Here is a 19428-nt window from a genome sequence, read left to right as displayed (position 1 = left end):
TCGCCTGCCTGGTGGTTAATTGTCATAATTACTTTTATTCAGTTTTTTGTTGATTTTTCTGTTACCAAATATGTCATAGAATACAACAGTACAGGCAGCACAATGCTTTCCTGTTCTTATTCACTGTTTAGCTCCACACACCATCACAAACTGAGGCAATTCAATGTGCAGACCTTGCTTAATAAAATTAATAAACATTTAATTTCTTTTTCTCAAGGCAAGTAAGGGAAACTCATCATCTGTATATTATTTATTAGAGTGAAGCACCACCAGGCTTTAAATATGAGAGTTGAGCTGTTGTTCTGTTTTAAAGGAGAGAATCCAAACCCGGCCGATTTGCATCCTTCCAAATCAATATCCGTAGTGATGGTGAGGATGACGCTAATGGTAACTTAAAACAGGCACACCTGCTGATTCAGAAGTCTATCCATCCCTGTCCACAACACTCATACACAAAGTAGAGTCAGAGCAACATTGATCTTTGTGAATTCATCAAAGAACTGCAAAGAGAAAGAAAAACAATGGCTCCTGCACTTTCAAAGGTGTATATGATTGCGGAAGTCATGGCCAGTGTGATTGGAATACCTGCCAGTGTATTCATTGTGGCATTTTATCTGCTAGAAAAGGCCAAAGGAAGACGCCTGAACACCTGCGATATCATCTTAATTGCTCTGGGAATCTCCTGTATTTGCTCCCAGTGCACTCTGCTAGTACACTCCTGTGCTTATGAGATGAAGTCTGTGGTTCCTAGCATACTAATTCAATGTACAGTATGGTCTACCAGCTGTAGCACCTGGTTAACCGCCTGGCTCTCTGTCTTCTACTGCGTGAAGATCGTGGACTTCAACAACCCCCTCTTCTTCTGGTTAAAGCTGAGGATCTCTAAGTCGGTGCCTTGGCTGATTTTTGGGACTGTGATAGGTTCATTGGTCCTCAGCATCCCTTTGAACTGGACTTCCAACAGAGAATACTCTCAGAACTCAACAACCAATCTCAAAGCTAATGCTACACTTACAGGTAAAGGAGAAACATCGGAAATATCATACCTTTATACAGCAGTCGCATTTGGCATCTGCTTGCCTCTTCTTTTCGGCATCGCTTCCATCACAGTTATCCTCACATCACTCGGCAGACATACCCAAAGGATGAAAAAAAATGCATCAGACTTCAGCCAACCGCGGCTTGACGCTCATTTTGGAGCAGTCAGAATGTTGGGATCCCTCCTTTGTATCTGTGTTTTATTTTTACTGTCCGAGTGCCTCATGCACCTTCTTTATGGTCATTGGTTGTGGACCATTTTACACATAGGATTTGTCCTTTTATATCCTGCACAGTCAATTGTCTTAATTCTTGGGATCGCCAAACTGAGGCAAGCACTGGGTAGGATCTTCAATCCTTGGAGAAAGTGAAGAGCTTCCTGGAGAATTCATCTGTGATGCTGAAGTGTGTACTTCTGTCAGGCTGACCTTAAACTGAAAACACTCTTTGTTTCATACATGTGATACTATATTTATTTGTTCTGTTTTTCAATTAAAAAAAACTGGTAGAGCAGGAAAAAGGAATCTTGTTTATCTTTGAAATTTCAAGAATGAAACATTGAATTTTTTTAATATTTTGGAGTAACAAAGCAGCAACTAAAATATGTTTAGAATTTCGGACATTGTTTTGGATTTTTCACTTTGAACTTCACAATTTGACATTAAAAATACCTGTTTGGAAATGCAACATGTATGAAAGCTTAATCAGCTAAATCGTAATGCGTTACCGTGTCAATCCTGCCATTCGTTGCAAAGTAGGGGTGGGCGATAAATTACGCGAACTGCCATGTGCGTGCAAGAATGAGATTTTCGCAACCCGGGCAGTCGTGACCATTTACGGTCATAAAGCTTCTACTCGCATTGAGTAAGCTGCTGCTCAAATAGAAAATCGAATCGAGCAGCAGCAAAGAAGTGGCATCCTCTGGCGTGCCGCGTGATGCCATTCATGCTGACTTCCCAACGCAGAAGAAGGTGTCAGTGCTAAAAATCAGCGTAAAGTGCCGATTACGCCCGTTCGCAGAACTTTGCGGAATCTCGCAGAGTTTTTATGTAACTCCAAGGTATTCCGCAGAGTGAAACAACGCAAATTCTACCCACCCTAATTGCAAAGTCAAATCTAGGAGAATGGAGTTCCAAAAGGCATGCACTGTGAAAGGGTAATGAATCTTTGTCTAATTAATTTCAAATGAAGTGTCATGCAAACTGAGGCCCATATTTACCTTGCACCACAAGAAAGGGGGCACATGGGTAACGCAACACTATAGACAGATTTATCAAGCCACGCAAGGTCACCTTGCGTGGCCCTGCTCGGCTTGATAAATCTGGAGTAAGGCGAGGCAGCGCAAGTAGCTGCCTTGCGTTACTCTGCCCCAGGGAGGCGTTCCATGGGTGTTTCCACGCATCTACTCATGGATTTTGGTGCATTCCCAGATTTCCCATTAGTGGTAGACCTAGGAATGCGCCACAATGCTATGCCTGCCCACGAAGGTGTAAAGAGGGGTAATATCTTTATTTCATCTCATTTTTATAAATTTTTATGCGTGTGCTGCATTCTGTAGCACACATAGAAAGAGGAAAATGCCCCTCAGGATGGTTTTTGTGCAGGAAGGTGGCCCTTGCTGCACAAAAATGATCCTTCCTGCAACGCAGGCACCCTTGCATCATGATGCAAGGGTATCTGCATAGGTGTTAGGCAGTCAAAAGTGCGCCAATGCAAGGAAAAGAAAATGAGCCATGTGATGTTAAATACAGTGAATTCCTATGTTTCCCTTTAACCCAATGCAGCGCAGCAAGGTGGGATGCTGCATTGACCTGCATGAAAGTATGATTAATCTGGGCCTTAGGGCCTGATTACAATGATGGTGGGAAGGCCACCGAAAGCCCGTCGGTGGCGGTCCTACCACCATCTTAATACTGATTAACGCCTGCCACATTAGGATTACGGGCAGATGGTTGGCGTTCAGAGAGACCGACCGCCACGGATCCGATGGGCTCCGTTGGGGGGATTTGTATCCCTACAACAGTGGTGGTGCCTGCCAGGCACCGTCGTAGGGAATTCAAGGTCCCTTCCCACTGGCCGCTTTTATGGTGGTTTACCAGCTATTAAAAGGCAGGCGGAAAGGGACATTGGGGTCCGGTAGTGGCCCCCCCTTCCTCTCTGGCCCTCCGACATGGCCCCGGGGGGAATCTTTGGTGCCCCAAACATATCCTTGAAACATGTGGCAGGCACCATATGGTGCCTGCCACATAGTGTAGAGATATGAACGGGGTGCATATTTTGCACTACTGCGTGTGCTGCAGCCCGCAGCACCTTGAAGGTGGTTGTATCGTCATTCAGGGTGCAGGAGCGCCGACAGCTTGTCAGGAGGTCCCGTTTCCCACCAGGATGCCAGCCTAATCAGACCCTTTGTTATTAAAGGAGGTACAATAGTAGAGCTAGAATGGGCAAGGGAGTAGATTCCTAGTAGGAAAAAGTTAAATAATATTATTTCTTTCAAATTGTTTAAACTAAAAAGTATTTCCCTTGGGATAAGTTGCCCTTTTTCCTCAAAACTTGAAATTGATCAGTTATAGTTAGCAATGGAAACCTCCATGAACTTTTTGTGACCTCACACGTGACTTCATTGATGGCATCTCTCACACTAAGAGGTCGAATATGATTTTGTTCAGAAAGGCTCCGAATCGGTTTCGGGCTTGCCGAATCCGATTTGGAACTCGTCTTTCCGATCGATTCAAAAAAATTTCCGAATGACCAATTACGATGTTCGCTAAGCGTTCGGACTGTCTGAGTTGGCTCCAAATGACATTCGGAGGAACCAAGTCGTTCGGAGCCGACTCATACAGGTCAACAGTCCGAGTTTCTGACCAAGCAATTACGATGTAAGATTCTGACAGCCTTTCCAAAACAGTTGTTCCGACACGGATGGGCTGTCTGAATCTGACTATTGGGGCCCGTAGCTGGCCCCCCTTCACCCATAGCTTTCCAAATGGGGCCCTTAGGGGTACCCGAGGGACCCTCTTTGCAACCATGCACAGTTGTGTTCTTCAATGGGAGCCTGTGTATTAGGTCGGAACACAGGCTCCCATTGAAGTCAATGGAAGTCCGACCAAATTATTTTGGGAAGCGTCGTAATCGGTTGGTCGGACTCGCAGAACCTGATTCGGTCGAAACTATTCTGAAACCGATTAGTTCGGAAGAGTTTCCGACCGAAGCCGTAATCGGCCCCTAAGTGGTACAAGTGGGATAGAGCAGTATTTGGGTGCATTTCAAGCATGCTGGAGTTACTCTAACTTCAATTAGGCTTCTGAATTATCAGAACAAACTCTGTCCACCAACATGTAATATCCTGCATGTATGTGCTCCTGGTTGTCCAACTTGGTTAGGTTACCAGGCAGGCACTAAGGCATATACTGTTCTACTGCCAATTTTATCAGGCATCCTAAAAGACTTTAGAATGTTTTATGGTATAAGTTTTCTCAGAGCCATTTTGACACTTAGGGAATACTTGGGAGAAGTCTAATCAAAAGAAAAAAAACAATAATTTATTTCTGTACTTTGCCCAACAATTTTGAAATGTAGAACTATTTTATATCAATCTATGTAAAGTGTTTGATGTAGTGATGTGGTTTTATTCTGATATGAATGTTAGTGTTTGTTTTAAAGATCATGATAGATAAAAGCAAACATTTTTCATTAATGATTTGATTTGCTGATTAATTGATTTGATTGAAGATATTTTCAACTTGTGGAAGTTGGGCTGTTAATACACCTCATGCTCTGCAATCAGTCAACTCCACTGCATACCATCAAAGGCGGTGCACAACAGGCCTTGGCCACAAGGCAGGATCTCCTGTTAGGCCCTGGCTGCTTCCCAACCACCCCCCTCCCCCCCGACTCCCCCAGAGACTGGACAACCATCCAAATTGACATGTGCGGTCCCCAGTAAAGGTTTGGACAAGCTTCAATGTCTTGTACCATAAACCTAGGGTAAGCTCTATGAATCTGTGCCAGGTACCCAGTTCTGGACCAAGAGCCCCAAATCCAACAATACATTGACTTTGGGTAAGTGAAGCGAATATAGCTGTTTACAACATGATGTATTACATCGCGTGCTATTACAATGCGGTCGTTACAACGACCGCGTTGTTAGTACACGATGCATTTGCATCGCAAGTTTTTACAACGAGTTCCACTAGGGGGCGCGCTGGACTTAGGAACAGTATAATTTACTATTCCTACTCCACTTTGCGCAACAGTAGGGAAGGTGTTGGAATTCTTTTCCAACACCTCAGCACCCCCTAGTGGAATTTGTTGTATAGACTTGCGAGGCAAACGCATCGCGCAGTAACAACGCGGTTGTTGTAACGACCGCGTTGTAAAGGTATCGCGGTGTAATGACCAAGTTGTGATGGTTGTTTCCCTCATGAAGCTTACCCGGGGATTTGGCACCATGCTCTGAAACTTGCTCTGAATTCAAAGTTTCCATCAAGGGTTTCTGGACCTGAGACCCTCACTGGAAACCAAACCCAGCCACCAGATCTACATACCTGGCAGTACAATTCATTTTTTAAAACTTTTATTTAAATAGTTGGGAATCCATTTGGGGCACCCCCATGTGGGACTGGGGTTCACCTGTGCTCTCTCTTCCCCCTAATGTGCTCTTTCCACATTTTTTTCAGGACAATGGGAGCAGACGGCTTCAACATTTTTTTCTGTTGTTCAAGCCAGCTAGTCATTTCATTGCAGTTTCAGAGCTCTGACTTTGGTTCAGTGAAACCAAGTTTGCTGTTGGGAGACAAAGCTCCACCAATCCAGATATTCATAACTTCACATATTAACCCCTTCAGTGCCCATGACGAGCTGGACTCGTCATGGGCCGCGGTGGCGCTGTGCCCATGACGAGTCCAGCTCGTCATAGACCCCGCCCGCTAATACAACGGCCGGCACAGGGCGGGGAAAGGGGCGGGCACTGAAGGGGTTAAAGGTCCACAGATCTCTAAGCTTAACCTCTTCATTTCCAATCTGTGCACCTGCTTAAAAGCTCATTTCTAGAAAACTACTGAATGGATTTAGACTGAATTAAGCAAATGCACTTTCATAAGTAAAGTTCTACCTCTTTGCCAAATTTCGTCTAATTCCTCTCTGCTAATTTTTCTATATCTAGGAGCAAAAAAATCCAGGTTAATTAGAATATAAAAATGCACTTTTGGGACATCGATCCCCAAGGAACCTCCCCACCTAATCCTGGATCCTGTTTTATGAAGCAGAAGACTAGTTCTTTATTGGGAAAAATAGTCAAAGGACGTAACCATGTCAATCTGTAGCTTACAGAATATCTATAGTGCCACAGTATCCACTTCTGGGTATTCATTGCACTCAATGTACATACAAATAGTACTATTAGTAATGTGAAAATGTACAGTCAAATATTTGCCTTAGATTGTGTTGGCAAGTACTAATTTAACTGCTGTTCTTTGTGATACTATAGCTCCAAAGTTGGTGCACATTTAGGGCCTAATTACGAGTCTGGCAGTCTGAGTACCACCATACTCATGGGGGCACAGTGGTTCAGTTGCTGCCGCATCGGTAGTAAGGGTGGACGAAGTTGGCGGAGTACCTCTACGCGGAATTCTGCATAGTTGAAGAAAAATTCTGTGAAACTCCACTCCTTAACTTTGTTCCATCTCATCGCAATTAATAAAACAGAAACCTCACATACCTTTGGTAAAACAAGTAACTCTATCTTTACATGCTAAAATGCATATAGTCATCTCACAATAGTAAAAATGAAAATATAGCAAGCAGTGAGAGAGGTGATGATTTTGGGGTCCTCCCTAACCTAAGGAGAGAACCAAGCGGATGCCTTGAACACAAAGAGCACATCATGCTGAACGATACGGTGGTGGTACCATCCTCCTAGGACCACCCCAAGTACAGTTATGGGCAAAAATACAATCCCAACCAAAGGCCCTCAAAGCATTATGGGACGAGATTCTAGAGTGCAGTGAATATTATAGTATCCAATATCAAAACATTCCTCAAGCAGCAGTGCCTCTCCTGGCTCAGCTGAGATCTAATGCTATAATATTCACTGCACAGTAGAATCTCGCCCAATGATGCTTTAAAGGGCCTTTGGTTGGCATTTTATTTTTGCCCATAACTTTGCTTGGGGTGGTCCTAGGATGATGGGACCACCACTGAATTGTTCAGCATGATATGCTCTTTGTGTTCAATGCATCAGCTTGGTCCTCCCCCTAGGTTAGAGGGACCCAAAATCATCACATCTCTCATTGCCTGATATTTTTCAAAGCTCACTTTTGTGAATTGGTTATATGCTTTTAGCATGTAAAGGTATTTTATCAAAGGGCTGTGGGTGCAGTAGCTAACTCCGCTACGTGATGGAGTCGGAGTCTTTGCATGAATTCCGTGTTTTCAATTTAATGCGTAGTTAGCAAATCTCCGCATCCTTCGGAGTTCATTGCCCACAGTTAATCGGTGGTCAGAGTGCCCCATTATAACTTTAGCGGTCAGACCGCCATTGCACCACTACAAACCCCAGGAAACTACGCTCCCTGGCAGTCCCCTCAGTGGTCTGGGTCTCACAATATGCTGGTAGCGCCGCTGCAGAACCTCCATGCATATTACAAGTTTCAGGACCATCAGCCGTGTCATGGAGGTTCTTCCTCCATGAACCTGCTTGCAGTCGTGAAACAAAGGAGGACCCTGTCCACATTCATGGGGGTGTATTAAGGGGGCACATGTTGTGTGCACCCCTAGTTCCAGCACTGCATGGACTTTACAGTTCATACCATGCTGGAATGTTTTGTGACTGGCAGCGCTGTGGGCCAGCAGCCGCTGAACCACCTGGCCAGATTACAACTTGTAAGCCGGTGGGACATTCACTGTAGAGTTTGGAGGTGCAAGAGCACGGCGGTGGTGGTATTTTAATTGAGATTTTCTTGCAAACAGTTTGCAATGCACAACCATGCATCAGGAACCATAAATACGTGGGAGTGGAAGAATATTTAGTCAAACAGGCAATAGTGCATTAAATCATTATCCCAGACAGGGTCTTCAAACAGCATAAAGTCCACTATTTGTTCCCACATTTCACACAGGTTACGATGACACGAGCGTGGTGTGCCTGCCTGCCGTATTACAATTGTAATCCATGGCGGGCAGCATTGCAGCGGTGGTCTGTGAGGAACATGGGAGAGCCTAGCATGCAGCCCACCACTGTGAAAGTGCTGAGTGCATGTTCCTGCATAGTGTAGCATGCATGCAACGCCATGCTGGAACTCACAACATAGGATTTTTTTGTTTTAGAAATAATGGATATTACACATTTCCAGCAATGGGTCTCCGAAAGGCATGGGGGTAAGATGTCAGGCTTCCAAGTCATCTGAACCAGAAGTCTCTTTCCTAGTGCTTACCTACAGCCTCTTACCAATTGCTTCAGCCATAAAATTCAGTGGGGCACACCCACATGCTCTGCCAGGCCCAAGAGCACCGGGAGTTGCCTCTCCCCCACCATTTTCAAGATGGGCTCACCGCCATGAAAAGGGTGGTGAAAAGACAACTCAGAATATGCTTGTGGTGCTGCAGTGGCACTGCCAGAATATTCCTGCTCCTGTGGTGGTCCGACTGCCACACTTGTAAAACTGCGGGCGCCACTGCGAGTTCGGTAGTCCTACGGACTGCTGTACTCTAAATAAGGCCCTTAGTTTGTCTTCATTTTTTTGGTAGAAAGGGCTTTCTATTAGAAAATTGTAGTGGTTAGCTATGTCTGTGGCAAAGATATAGGCAAGTGCTATCATAATTTTTTATTTCAAAGGTAAATTAGCGGTTTGTAACATATTTTACACTTCGGTCCTGATTATGAGTTTTCGGTCCCAAAACCCTGTGGCGTCGAATCGACCACTGTGCCGCTGACAGTCCGACTGCTGTATTACGAGACATGTGGTTATATAGACAAAAGACCGTGGCGGTCAAGCCGCAACCACCAGGCAAATCCGACCTCAGCGGCATCAGAATAGTCCAATGAGTCTGTCAGAGGCTCAGACCACAAGTGTAACTGCCGGCCCAATAAGATTTGCCTTACAGATGATGTAAACTTGGCAGTTCAACCACCATATCTGAGCAGGCAGTAAGAGAGGGATATAAGGACAAAACTCACCTCTACTCATCTGTGCACATCCTGTGCCACTTTGGAGCCAATTGTACACGTCCTTCCGCTGTACCTGCTTGATCACGTCCAAAACTCACACCATCGTGGACGCAACTGACAGTAAATCATACTACTAACTGTTTCCAGAGATTTCTCAGCAAAACGATGTCCCGCCATGGACCAGGCAAGGCTGCTGGGGTGTTTGGTCTAACATATTTACTGGGACCCTGTTTGGGATTGTTTTAAATGTATAACCCAAATACATCTGTATGATACCCTCTTTGCCCAAATCAAAGTTACTGTACATGCACATTGTACACTTATGGACATGTGTTTACAACTCATAATCAGTGATAGTGATGTGTGCATTAAATTGTGTCACACAACAGCACCTCCTCATCAATATCAAGCCTATTAATCTCTGTGACACACTCACATTGCGCACATCCCAGGTCCTGTTTTGATGTCAAAGATACATGTGTATGGCTGTGTCATTAAAATGAAACACACCTTCTCTGCTACAACTCTGTAATGGACTCTCAAAAATCACCCACATGAAAAGGCAATGCCAGTAAATGGGATTACAAAGAAGCAGTGTGAGAAGCATTCTAAGGGCAGAATAGAAATACTCTCTGCAGAATAGGTATGTGTCTATCAGGGGGAACCCTGAAAGGCTGGGACCCTGGGGCACAGTGCATTTTGCACATGTCTGAAAAGCTCAATGTGGACAGGACCTGTGAAGTGAAGTATATAACCGACAACCAATAGCATAACCAAGTGCCATTCATGTGTAGATAATGTGTAAGTGTAAGCCGCCATGAAAGCAAACACAGCTCTAACAGCATTTAGATAAAGCAGGTGTAAGGTACACACAGGAAATGGGCACATGTCCATACATAACTCCACAAAGGTATCAGAGCTTACCACCCTCCGGGTCTGGCTAAACAAATATCTAACTTGAACATATCCAACCTATATTATAGGGAGAAGTGCAACCTAACTTATGTTGACAGTGGCCAGGCCAGGCTGAAATACTTACAATATAACATGGCACCCAATGTAATGTCTGCCCCCATTTTGATTTTGTCCAACATAGACATCCATCCTAAATCTCCCCAATGTCCTGTGTAAATCTAGCCCGGGGTCCAAGGTCACATCATACTAACCACTGCACTTGGGATGGAACAAACACAACTGTAGTCACACATCACTAACTATACAATAACAACAAATAGTTAGAAAAGTAATGGCAGGACCTATGTCTTCAAAAGTATTAAAATATTTTAATGACAGTATGTCAAAACAGTATGGAAAACAAAGGTCAATGGCCAGGCTATTGTGGATCCATGTGCTACAGCACAATGATGTCGCACCAAATTTGCCCTTACTTACACTGCTAGGGAACCTCCTCACAAAGGGGCATCTATTGGGCATAGCAGGCACCTCGAAAATGGCACATGGGGACGGTGGGTGCAGTTCGGGAGGGGTGGTATCGCTTTGGGAGGGGATTTCTTGGTTTTGGGGGTTTTGGGCTGGGTTCAGTGGGGTGGGCATCTGGTTTCTCAGGGGTGGAGTGGCATGTAAAAGGGATGGGTTGGTCTTTGGGAGAGGGTTTTGGGACTTTTGGGGGGTACGCTTAGGTTTCACAGGGCTAAGGGCATGGGCAAACAACACATCTTCCCGGGGGAAAATGGGTAGGATGTTCGGGATAGAGTTGGGCTTTGGGGGTTAGAGGAAGTGGAGTATGAGCTGTGTATGCTGTTTGAACACTGTGTTTTGTGGGTGACTGTGAATGTTTTTTTTTTTTTGCCTGTGTGTGCTGTGCAAGTGCTGGGTGTTCTGAAGGTGTCTATACCTGTTGGCGTGGTGTCTGAGGGTATAGTTGTGATGTGGCGGTGTCTGTGCCTGTTGGTGTGGTGTCCGGGGGTATAGTTGTGGGTATGAAGGTGTCTGTTCCTGTTGGTGTGGTGTCTGGAGGTATGGGTGTGAGTGTGAAGGTATCTGTGCCTGTTGGTATAGTGTCTGGGGTATGGTTGTGGGTTTGGAAGTATCTTTTTATGTGGTGCCTGAGGGTATGGTTGTAGAGGTGTATGTGCCTGTTGGTGAGGTGTCTGGGGGTATGGTTGTGGGTATGGAGGGGTCTGTGGCTGTTGTTGTGGTACCTGGGGCTATGCTGGGGGTGGTGGGGGAGATGAGGGGGTGAGTGTCTGCCGTGTGCTTGCATATTTTTCTTTTTGTAAGTTTTGTATTTGCATGTGGTGATTGTGTCTGCTGAAGTGTGTGCCTGCTTAGGTGTGAGTATGCTTGGGACAGGAATGGGAAAAGGGAATTTTAATGAGGAAGGGGCAGGGCCAGGAGATGGGATGGAAGGTTGGGATGGGATGGGGGAAGGCTGCCGTGAGGGAGAAGGCCAGAGCCTGAAAAGATCTCTGCAGGCCAGACATTGCAGTGTGAATGATTTCCAGGTAGGCCACCGTGTACAAGCGGGTTGCCTTGCCCCTGGATGGCATTTAGGACTGCATTCTGAACCACAGAGATGGTCCTCAGGAAGTCAATAGCCACTTCACTCAGGGCAGCAAGGTTAACAGGGGCAGGGGCTGAGATGCCAGGAGCGCAGGAGACTGCTCCCCTGGCTAACATGTTGGGGGACAACAGAAAGGGTAGAGATGGAACTGGGGGTGGCAGACACGGATGAAGGTGGTACTGATCCTGCAGGTTCCACCACTACTCGAGAGTTTCCACCAGAGGATGACTCAGATAATGATGAACTTGTGCTGCTGTCCTCGGTGGCACTACCCACACCCTCCTGGTCACTGGGCCACTCCATGTTTGAGGTGTCACGTCTGGTACCACTGTGAACTGCTGCATCCCCACCGACGTTGGCCCCTTCTTCTTTGCTTGCCCTGGATATATCTGAAATGACATGTAACATGTTTTTTTTGCAGCTGCATTTCCACACCTGACCATCACAAATCAACAGAAAGCATTGATGAAGTGCACTAATCACACCAACTTCATGGTTCACTCTATAGGCTTCAAATTTAGCATGAGCACATACATGCACGGTACATAACCTGCAAACAGTTGGTTCGACTCATTTCATAACCCCAAACAGGCCCAAATGCATTGATGGAGTTGTCTACATTCCATCCTTATGTCCATACTAGGATAGTTGATCACTTTGCATACTTTAGCACTTGTATTATACCATTGTAAAATGATGTTACCAAATAGGATGGATACATGTTTGAGATTTACACAATGCTCACACAAGGCCCAGAGTTCAACAGATCAACCTATTCCTCATAACACATCCTGATGTCATGAAGGTCAAGTTATTCACCTATGCACCATCAATTAGTGTTGTGGCAGACATCATGTCACATGCAAATGCTCATTGCACACTGATGAGACTTTGAGCTCTAAATTTTATGATATGCCCCCCACGTGAAATGTCTAATGAAAGCTGTACAAATGTAGTTTAGCTATGATTCACATGTAGCATATAAAGTTGCCTGTAATGATTGAGGTCCAAACATTTGGGAGTTGGATACTCAGGGGCAGATTTACAAGCACCTCATGTCACTTTTGTACCGCCGTTCCATAACTTTTTGTGACGCAGTGGCGGCATAAACATTGTGGCCCATTTACAATGTGACTCATCTAGGGCGATGCATCACATTGTAAAGCCCTGCGCCACATTGGGGCAGATTTACAAGAAACTGACACATCTGTAGAGATGTGGCAGTTTCCCTGCGCCAGCCTGCAATACCCTTGCGTCACCATTGGTGTACCGTATTTACAATGCGGCGCACCATGGCGCAAGGATGGAAAGATGTATCAGAAATTCTGACGCATCTGTTGGCCCAAAAGTCACGCTTTGCAGGAGTCGTGTCAACAGCACAACGAAACTCCAGCACTGAATTTTGAGGCCTATACTTATTGTACTGCATCACTTCTTACGCCAGCTTCAAGCAGGCGTAAGGTTTTGACACAGTGGCTTCCTAGAGGTGGCACAGTGAAATCTTGTAGATTTAACTGCGTCACTTTTACGAGGCTTTCCTGCGTTTGAACACCCACCCTTCATACATTATACCTGATGCAGGTATAATGTGAGGCAGGGGTTTAGAACATGACGCATCTCCCTGGATGCGTCACGTTGTAAATTGGCTGCATTGTTTACGCCGCTGTTGCGTTACAAAAGTGACACAACGGTAGCGCAAAAGTGTCAGAAGAGGCTTGTAAATCTGCACCATTATACCTGCATCAGGTATAATGTATGCAGGGTGGGCGTTTCCATGCAAAAAATCCTCGTAGAAGTGACGCACTGAAATCTACACGATTTCACAGCGCCACTTCTAGGAAGCTACTGCGTCAAAACCTTACGCCTGCTTGGAGCAGGCATAAGGAGTGATGCAGCACAATGAGTATAGGCCTCCCCATGCATTGCTGGAGTTGCATTGTGCTTGCGACACGACTCCAGGAATGTGTGACTTTTGGGCCAACAGATGCGTCAGAATTTCTGACGCATCTGTCAATCCTTGCCCCATGGTGCGCCTTATTGTAAATACGGCGCATCCATGGTGGCACAAGGGTTTTGAATGGTGGCACAGGGAAAGTGACGCATCTCTACAGATGCGTCACTTTCTTGTAAATCTGCCCCTAAGAATTCACACAGCAGAAGACTTCATATAACCATATGAACATCCCCAATCCTGCTTGGTACAGGTGATAACCCCATTCATACATTGTATAACTACAAGCCAATGCACCTTTGATGGTTTTGGGTGTCCCTGAATATCTATGACATGAAGATGTGGGATCACTAGAGTTCCAATGGGCCCGGCACATCACTGTACTCTTTGGTATTGCAAACTCAGATTGCATTGCAAGGATCCGTGTAGACACTCACATATCTCTACAGTTCTACATCTCACTCCCTTATGCATGTTACCAGTCAATGAATGCATGTTTTAAACACTGTTGCAGATAAACCATCAACTGGCAAATACACAGTGGCCTACATGTAGGCACTAATGCTGATGGCACCAGTGAGGTTTGCACACTAATTTCACTTTATTACCAGTACTTACCAATGGGAACTGTTGTACAGTCACTGCAAGTACTGTGCACTCTATGTCATGTCACATGTAATAGGGCCACTATCACATGAGAGATGGCAGTGAGGGGACATCACTCATCACACAAGGAAGGCAAGATGCCTGTGTGACACAATTGTCACCCATAACAACTAACAATATGAGATGATTACTCACTTCACTCAGCCAGATGTCTGCTCAAAAAAGAAAATTGGATGTGAACAAGACTCTGCTGTGTTCTTGGTCAGAAAGACAACAAGCACAGTATAGCAGCAGGCACTTACTACCAGACCTACACAAACAATAACTCATCTTGTGTGTGGCACATGGGTCACCAACAATATTGGTTGGGAAATGCCTGCCTGTAACACACAAAGTTATCAAAGTAACATGTATGACTTTGGCCAGGATTTACCCCCTTGTAGCTGCTATTGGGCCCTCAACTCCCCATAAAGCTCTTGGTAGGCCACCACCAGTATGCAGGCAGTTAGGTGGGGTCAGGGTCCAGTGTGCGCCCCTTCCTCAATGGGAGGACTTCCCCAGCTGTACCTTCATGATGTTCCTGGTCCAGCACCTCTGGTCCTCCCACCTCTTACTGCAGGGGATGCTATGCTGGCTGAAGATCCCCAGGGTCTGCACCTTCCTGGCAATGGCTCTCCAAATGGCTTTCTTCTGATGGGCATTGACCTGTATGGATGCAATAGATGTAGAGAAAGATTGTAATTGGGAGTTTTAGGATATCTATATGGTTGATACACATGTTGTTGACACCTAACACAAACATTCCACTAGGGTCAACACAATACATGTGTAAATGTCATATGCTAAGCATTACTAAAGCATGAATACACACTTTTGTGGTCATCTGCTGACTCGCCTCAAACCCAGTCAAGACCTCAAGTGACTGAGCCAGCCCACTAACATTATGTAGCCCAGGGCCATTCTACATAGAATGTGATGTGATGTACCATGAAACAGAACACTCCATTTTTACATACTGAAGGGTAAACTACTAATGCATGAATGTACAGACACCTTTACTGCAGGCCCATTGATCTGATGCAGATGGCCCATAGAGCCGAATACCATAGTGTACACAGCATCCTAAGACTAAGGTCACAATGAAAGGGCTGGCATGTGTGTTACTGAGAGCTTCCTCTCTGGGGCATGTGTGAACATGTGGACTACTTATTGGGATATCATACTATGTTTGTGTGGTATGTACTACCATTACAGGATACAACCCATGCCATATGTGGCACTGTACCAGGGATGACATTCAACAAACCATTATATGTGTTGTGTGATTGGATTTAATGTGAGAAAGCTGATGAATCACATTTCATAATCTATTCAGAAGCAATCAACTATCTACACTGTCCATGTGTCAGATGTGCAATAGGCCTGTCCAGTGGAAGCATGACTTATGAAAAAGTGACAACAGACCTGTATGAGGGGAGTGTTATAAGTGAACCTCACACATTGACAATGTGGGTCAATGGAAAGAAGTATCAGGTCAAGGGGAAAGCTCACTCACCATTCCACATATGGTTCATGTAACAGCTGTCACGGCTACTAGTGGTAAACAAAACTCATTTTGTGAACGTCCTTCGATCTGCAGGTCTACATGGAGATTACTCTGTGCATCAGTTGTCTTTTCACAGTTACTGTGCCCTAGCCTGGGCCATAGCCCGCACTGCCCACAACTCATTGTCAGGCCTTGCTCTCTGCAGGCTCAGCATACTGAATTCAGCAATTCAATACAAAAATGTGAATTTTCTTCCCATCTAATATGTGACCATAAGGTTGTATGGCACCCTGAAGGGGTCAGCGAGGTATAGCCGCCTCCCAGACAACACTTATGCTATGCCTGATGTGGCTAAGTGATTTGTAGGACTGTACACATGACTAACAGTATACAGGCACAGCTCATGGTGTAAAGTTTATAAATATCTTTGCACATATACCATGATGTGATGTGATGTGGTAAATCATGATAGGTACTATGAAATGTAGACATTCATATATCCATGTATGTAAAACTATATGGATTATCACACATTACAATGCTGATCACTCCACAAAGTTTAGGGCCTCATAATCGTTTACATGATTGTCCTATGTAGGGACCACTCAATTTCACCAAACATCACACAATATGGTTACACTTCGGAACTCAGAGGCAAATTGTAGCCTATGGGAATTGAAAGGAAGAAGTTGAACAGAATAAATAACTATGTTTAAGATAGTTGCCTGTTCCCTATAGTGAGTCATAGAGCTGGCCATACAGGAGAGGGACCTCTTCAACCAGGGTCTCCAGCTCCTCTGGGAAGAAGGGACAGGTCCTCTCACCTGCTTAGCCTGGCATGATTGCTCCTAGAGGTGGCAAACAGCAGCTAAAGTGGAAGAGGTGTTTATAGTAGCAGTGTTAGGAGGCAAGTGATTTATTTTTTCAAACCACTGCGTGCATGTACACGATCATCAGTATAGACGCCCACAGTGACTAAACCAGAACCGTCACTGTCACTAATATTAGCAGATGGCTGTGTCGGCCATGGTGACAACCACCTACTGTGCTGGCAACTTCCGCCGGTGGCAGTCGTCCCAAATGTCATAAATGCGTGGTCAGGCATCTGCCATTATAGTCGTATGAAAAAGAGGAATTGTGATGTTAAGTGGGTACCACAACTACAAATGAGGCCTAACATACTTACATTTGAAAAATTGCCTTCACATGTCGTGACCAGTATAAAATATAATCTGTGTAGTGCATTACTGTGCACATAGGCAAAATATGGGCAGTGCACTATACACCGCAGTTGGCGATATTTCACATGAAATGTCATGAAAACTTTAATATAGTGCAGCTTTATATCTTTTCGGAATTGATGTTGTGCAGAGTTCTGCTACTGACATGTGAAGGTCACATTGGGTAATATTGGTGGATGTTTAACAGTAGACAATGATGATGTGGTATATGTGTAATGCTTCATGAAGCTGTTATGTTTTGTCACATGACTTTTGCCTTACTCTTCAAATATGATACTCTGGACACTGTGAACAGGGTACAATTGTATTTGTACTCCTCACATAGGTACCCTAGGAGAGGGAGGAGACCCCGGCATCCAGTGTACCACTAATGTCCAAACCTTCAAACCATGGAAAAAAGACATGTTATCCAGAAATTATGTTTGAATCTTCAAACAATACTGGATTTATGTAATCAGTTGGAGCCTGACCTCCTACCTCACATCACATATCCTACATCTATCACACCAATTGTGAAACTCTTGTCAGTATTGCATTTTCTGGCTACAGGTTCCTTTCAATTCACTGTTGCTAATTCTGGTTGTATGTCACAGTCAATGTTCAGTTGTGTACTCCAAGAGGTGCTTACAGCAATGTTGAGCCACATGGACAGCTACATCCAGTTCCCCAAACGTGAGGATTTAGCCATTTTGAAGGGTAATTTCTATAGATTTGGTTGCATCCCACGAGTGATTGGATCTATTGATGGCACCCATATTGCCTCAGTACTACTGCAAGCCAGGGAACAAGTGTACCGCAACAGGAAGCACCTCCATTCTATCAACAGGCAAGTTGTCTGCTTACAGGATTTGTATATCTCAAACGTCTCTGCCTGGATCCCAGGATCTGCACATGATTCCTTCATGCTGCAGAACATCACCATACCCCAACTGATGTTACAACTACTACCGTAGAGAGCCTGTCTTGTAGGTAAGTAGATAACTTTGTGTGGGTAATGTCAAGTAGTATAATCTGAAAGTGTGTAACTCATTGTTGCACTTCTGTCTGTCTTCCATCTAGGAGACTCAGTGTATCCCAACCTGCCATTGTTGTTGGCACTGCTGAGGAATCCTACTGCGCCATGGGATGTCCGCTTCAATGAGGCCCATGAAAGAGCACAGAAGTCAATGGAGTGGTCTTTTGGGCTCTTATTTAAAGCCAGAAGGTGTGTAATTTTGTCTTGGACTGTGTTCTCTAGAAGTTTACTTTGTAACTTGTGCCATATGTATGGTTCTGTAGTAAATCTCTCTTTTTTGGTCTGTTTTAGATTCCTTCATCTTGGCATCTTCATTTGGGACATTTCACAGTTGTGACATTAGCAGGTACCTGATGCTGTCCAGATGAACGGAGTGGACATGGATTGGTCTTGGGAATGTCTGTCACAGAGTTTGGATGTACAAAGCCGCTACCAAGACAGCTTGCACAGTGTTAGGATGGACGTTACGTGGCTTCCATTGGACTTGTTACTTGTGGTGTGTTGGTCCTAATTCAATATGTGTGTAATCATGTGATCTGACACAATGTCTTATTGGGCCCAAATCATGCAAATCTGCCTTTACATTAGCAAAATTCCCATTGTGTATGAACTGTATGTAGCTGTTGATATATCTCCTAGTTGTAGGCTGAAGTGCTTGTGGCACATCACTGACCTTTGTTTGTGACATTCCTTAATGCAAGCAACACTGGATTGGAATGACCCTGTATTTAGAAACTGCTGTACTAACATGTGTCTGTTTATTTGCTTAATTGATGTGGAGTTCCTTTTGTGAGGTGGGCAATATGGCTCCAGCTGATGATGTAGACCTATTTTAATGTTGCCTATTATAGAGGATATTGTCAAATGCATCCCCTCCGTCCATCCTGTAAAGGTCTGCAACTGAATATGTGATCACTGACACAGACAAATTGAGTCATGCCTTATTGTCTGTGTTTCTGACATCATGTTAGTCCATGATTTGAACAATGGAAGAAAGATGTTAACAGACCAGACACTTGCATGTATGTGTTGTTGTGACATGGTAGAAATCCAGAGTTGAATATTGTTTACATGCAACATATCCATGCTTCCAGAAGTACCTAGTTTTGGCATTGTAAAATGCACATGGTAGTGCATATACATTGGTATATGTGAGAGTTACAACAGAAGACAATGAATTGCTGACTTGTATATTTATTGAAGTGAACAAGGGTAATATTAAAAAGTGTACAAATATTTAAACAGGGAAGACCAAAAGTGAAGTAGTCAGTCATGGTGGATGAAACCATCGAGTCCAAAGTCCAACATACTACTCCCATCAGATATGGAAAAGCATCCAG

The 19428-nt window shown here is 44.6% G+C and overlaps 1 protein-coding gene across 1 annotated transcript; it reads left to right on the top strand.

Annotated features, from left to right (window-relative positions):
* Positions 1–521: 521 nt before the first annotated feature.
* LOC146786065 (taste receptor type 2 member 41-like) lies at positions 522–18456 on the top strand. The gene is made up of 3 exons (XM_085633157.1): positions 522–1202; positions 17667–17769; positions 18380–18456. The coding sequence occupies exons 1-3, from the start codon at positions 522–524 to the stop codon at positions 18454–18456; spliced, it is 861 nt and encodes a 286-aa protein (XP_085489283.1).
* Positions 18457–19428: the final 972 nt, after the last annotated feature.

The sequence above is a fragment of the Triturus cristatus genome, chromosome 11 (assembly GCF_964204655.1).
Source record: "Triturus cristatus chromosome 11, aTriCri1.1, whole genome shotgun sequence".
Lineage (NCBI taxonomy): Eukaryota > Metazoa > Chordata > Amphibia > Caudata > Salamandridae > Triturus > Triturus cristatus.
The sequence above is the reverse complement of the archived record's forward strand: the minus strand, read 5'-3'. Positions and strand labels throughout refer to the sequence as shown.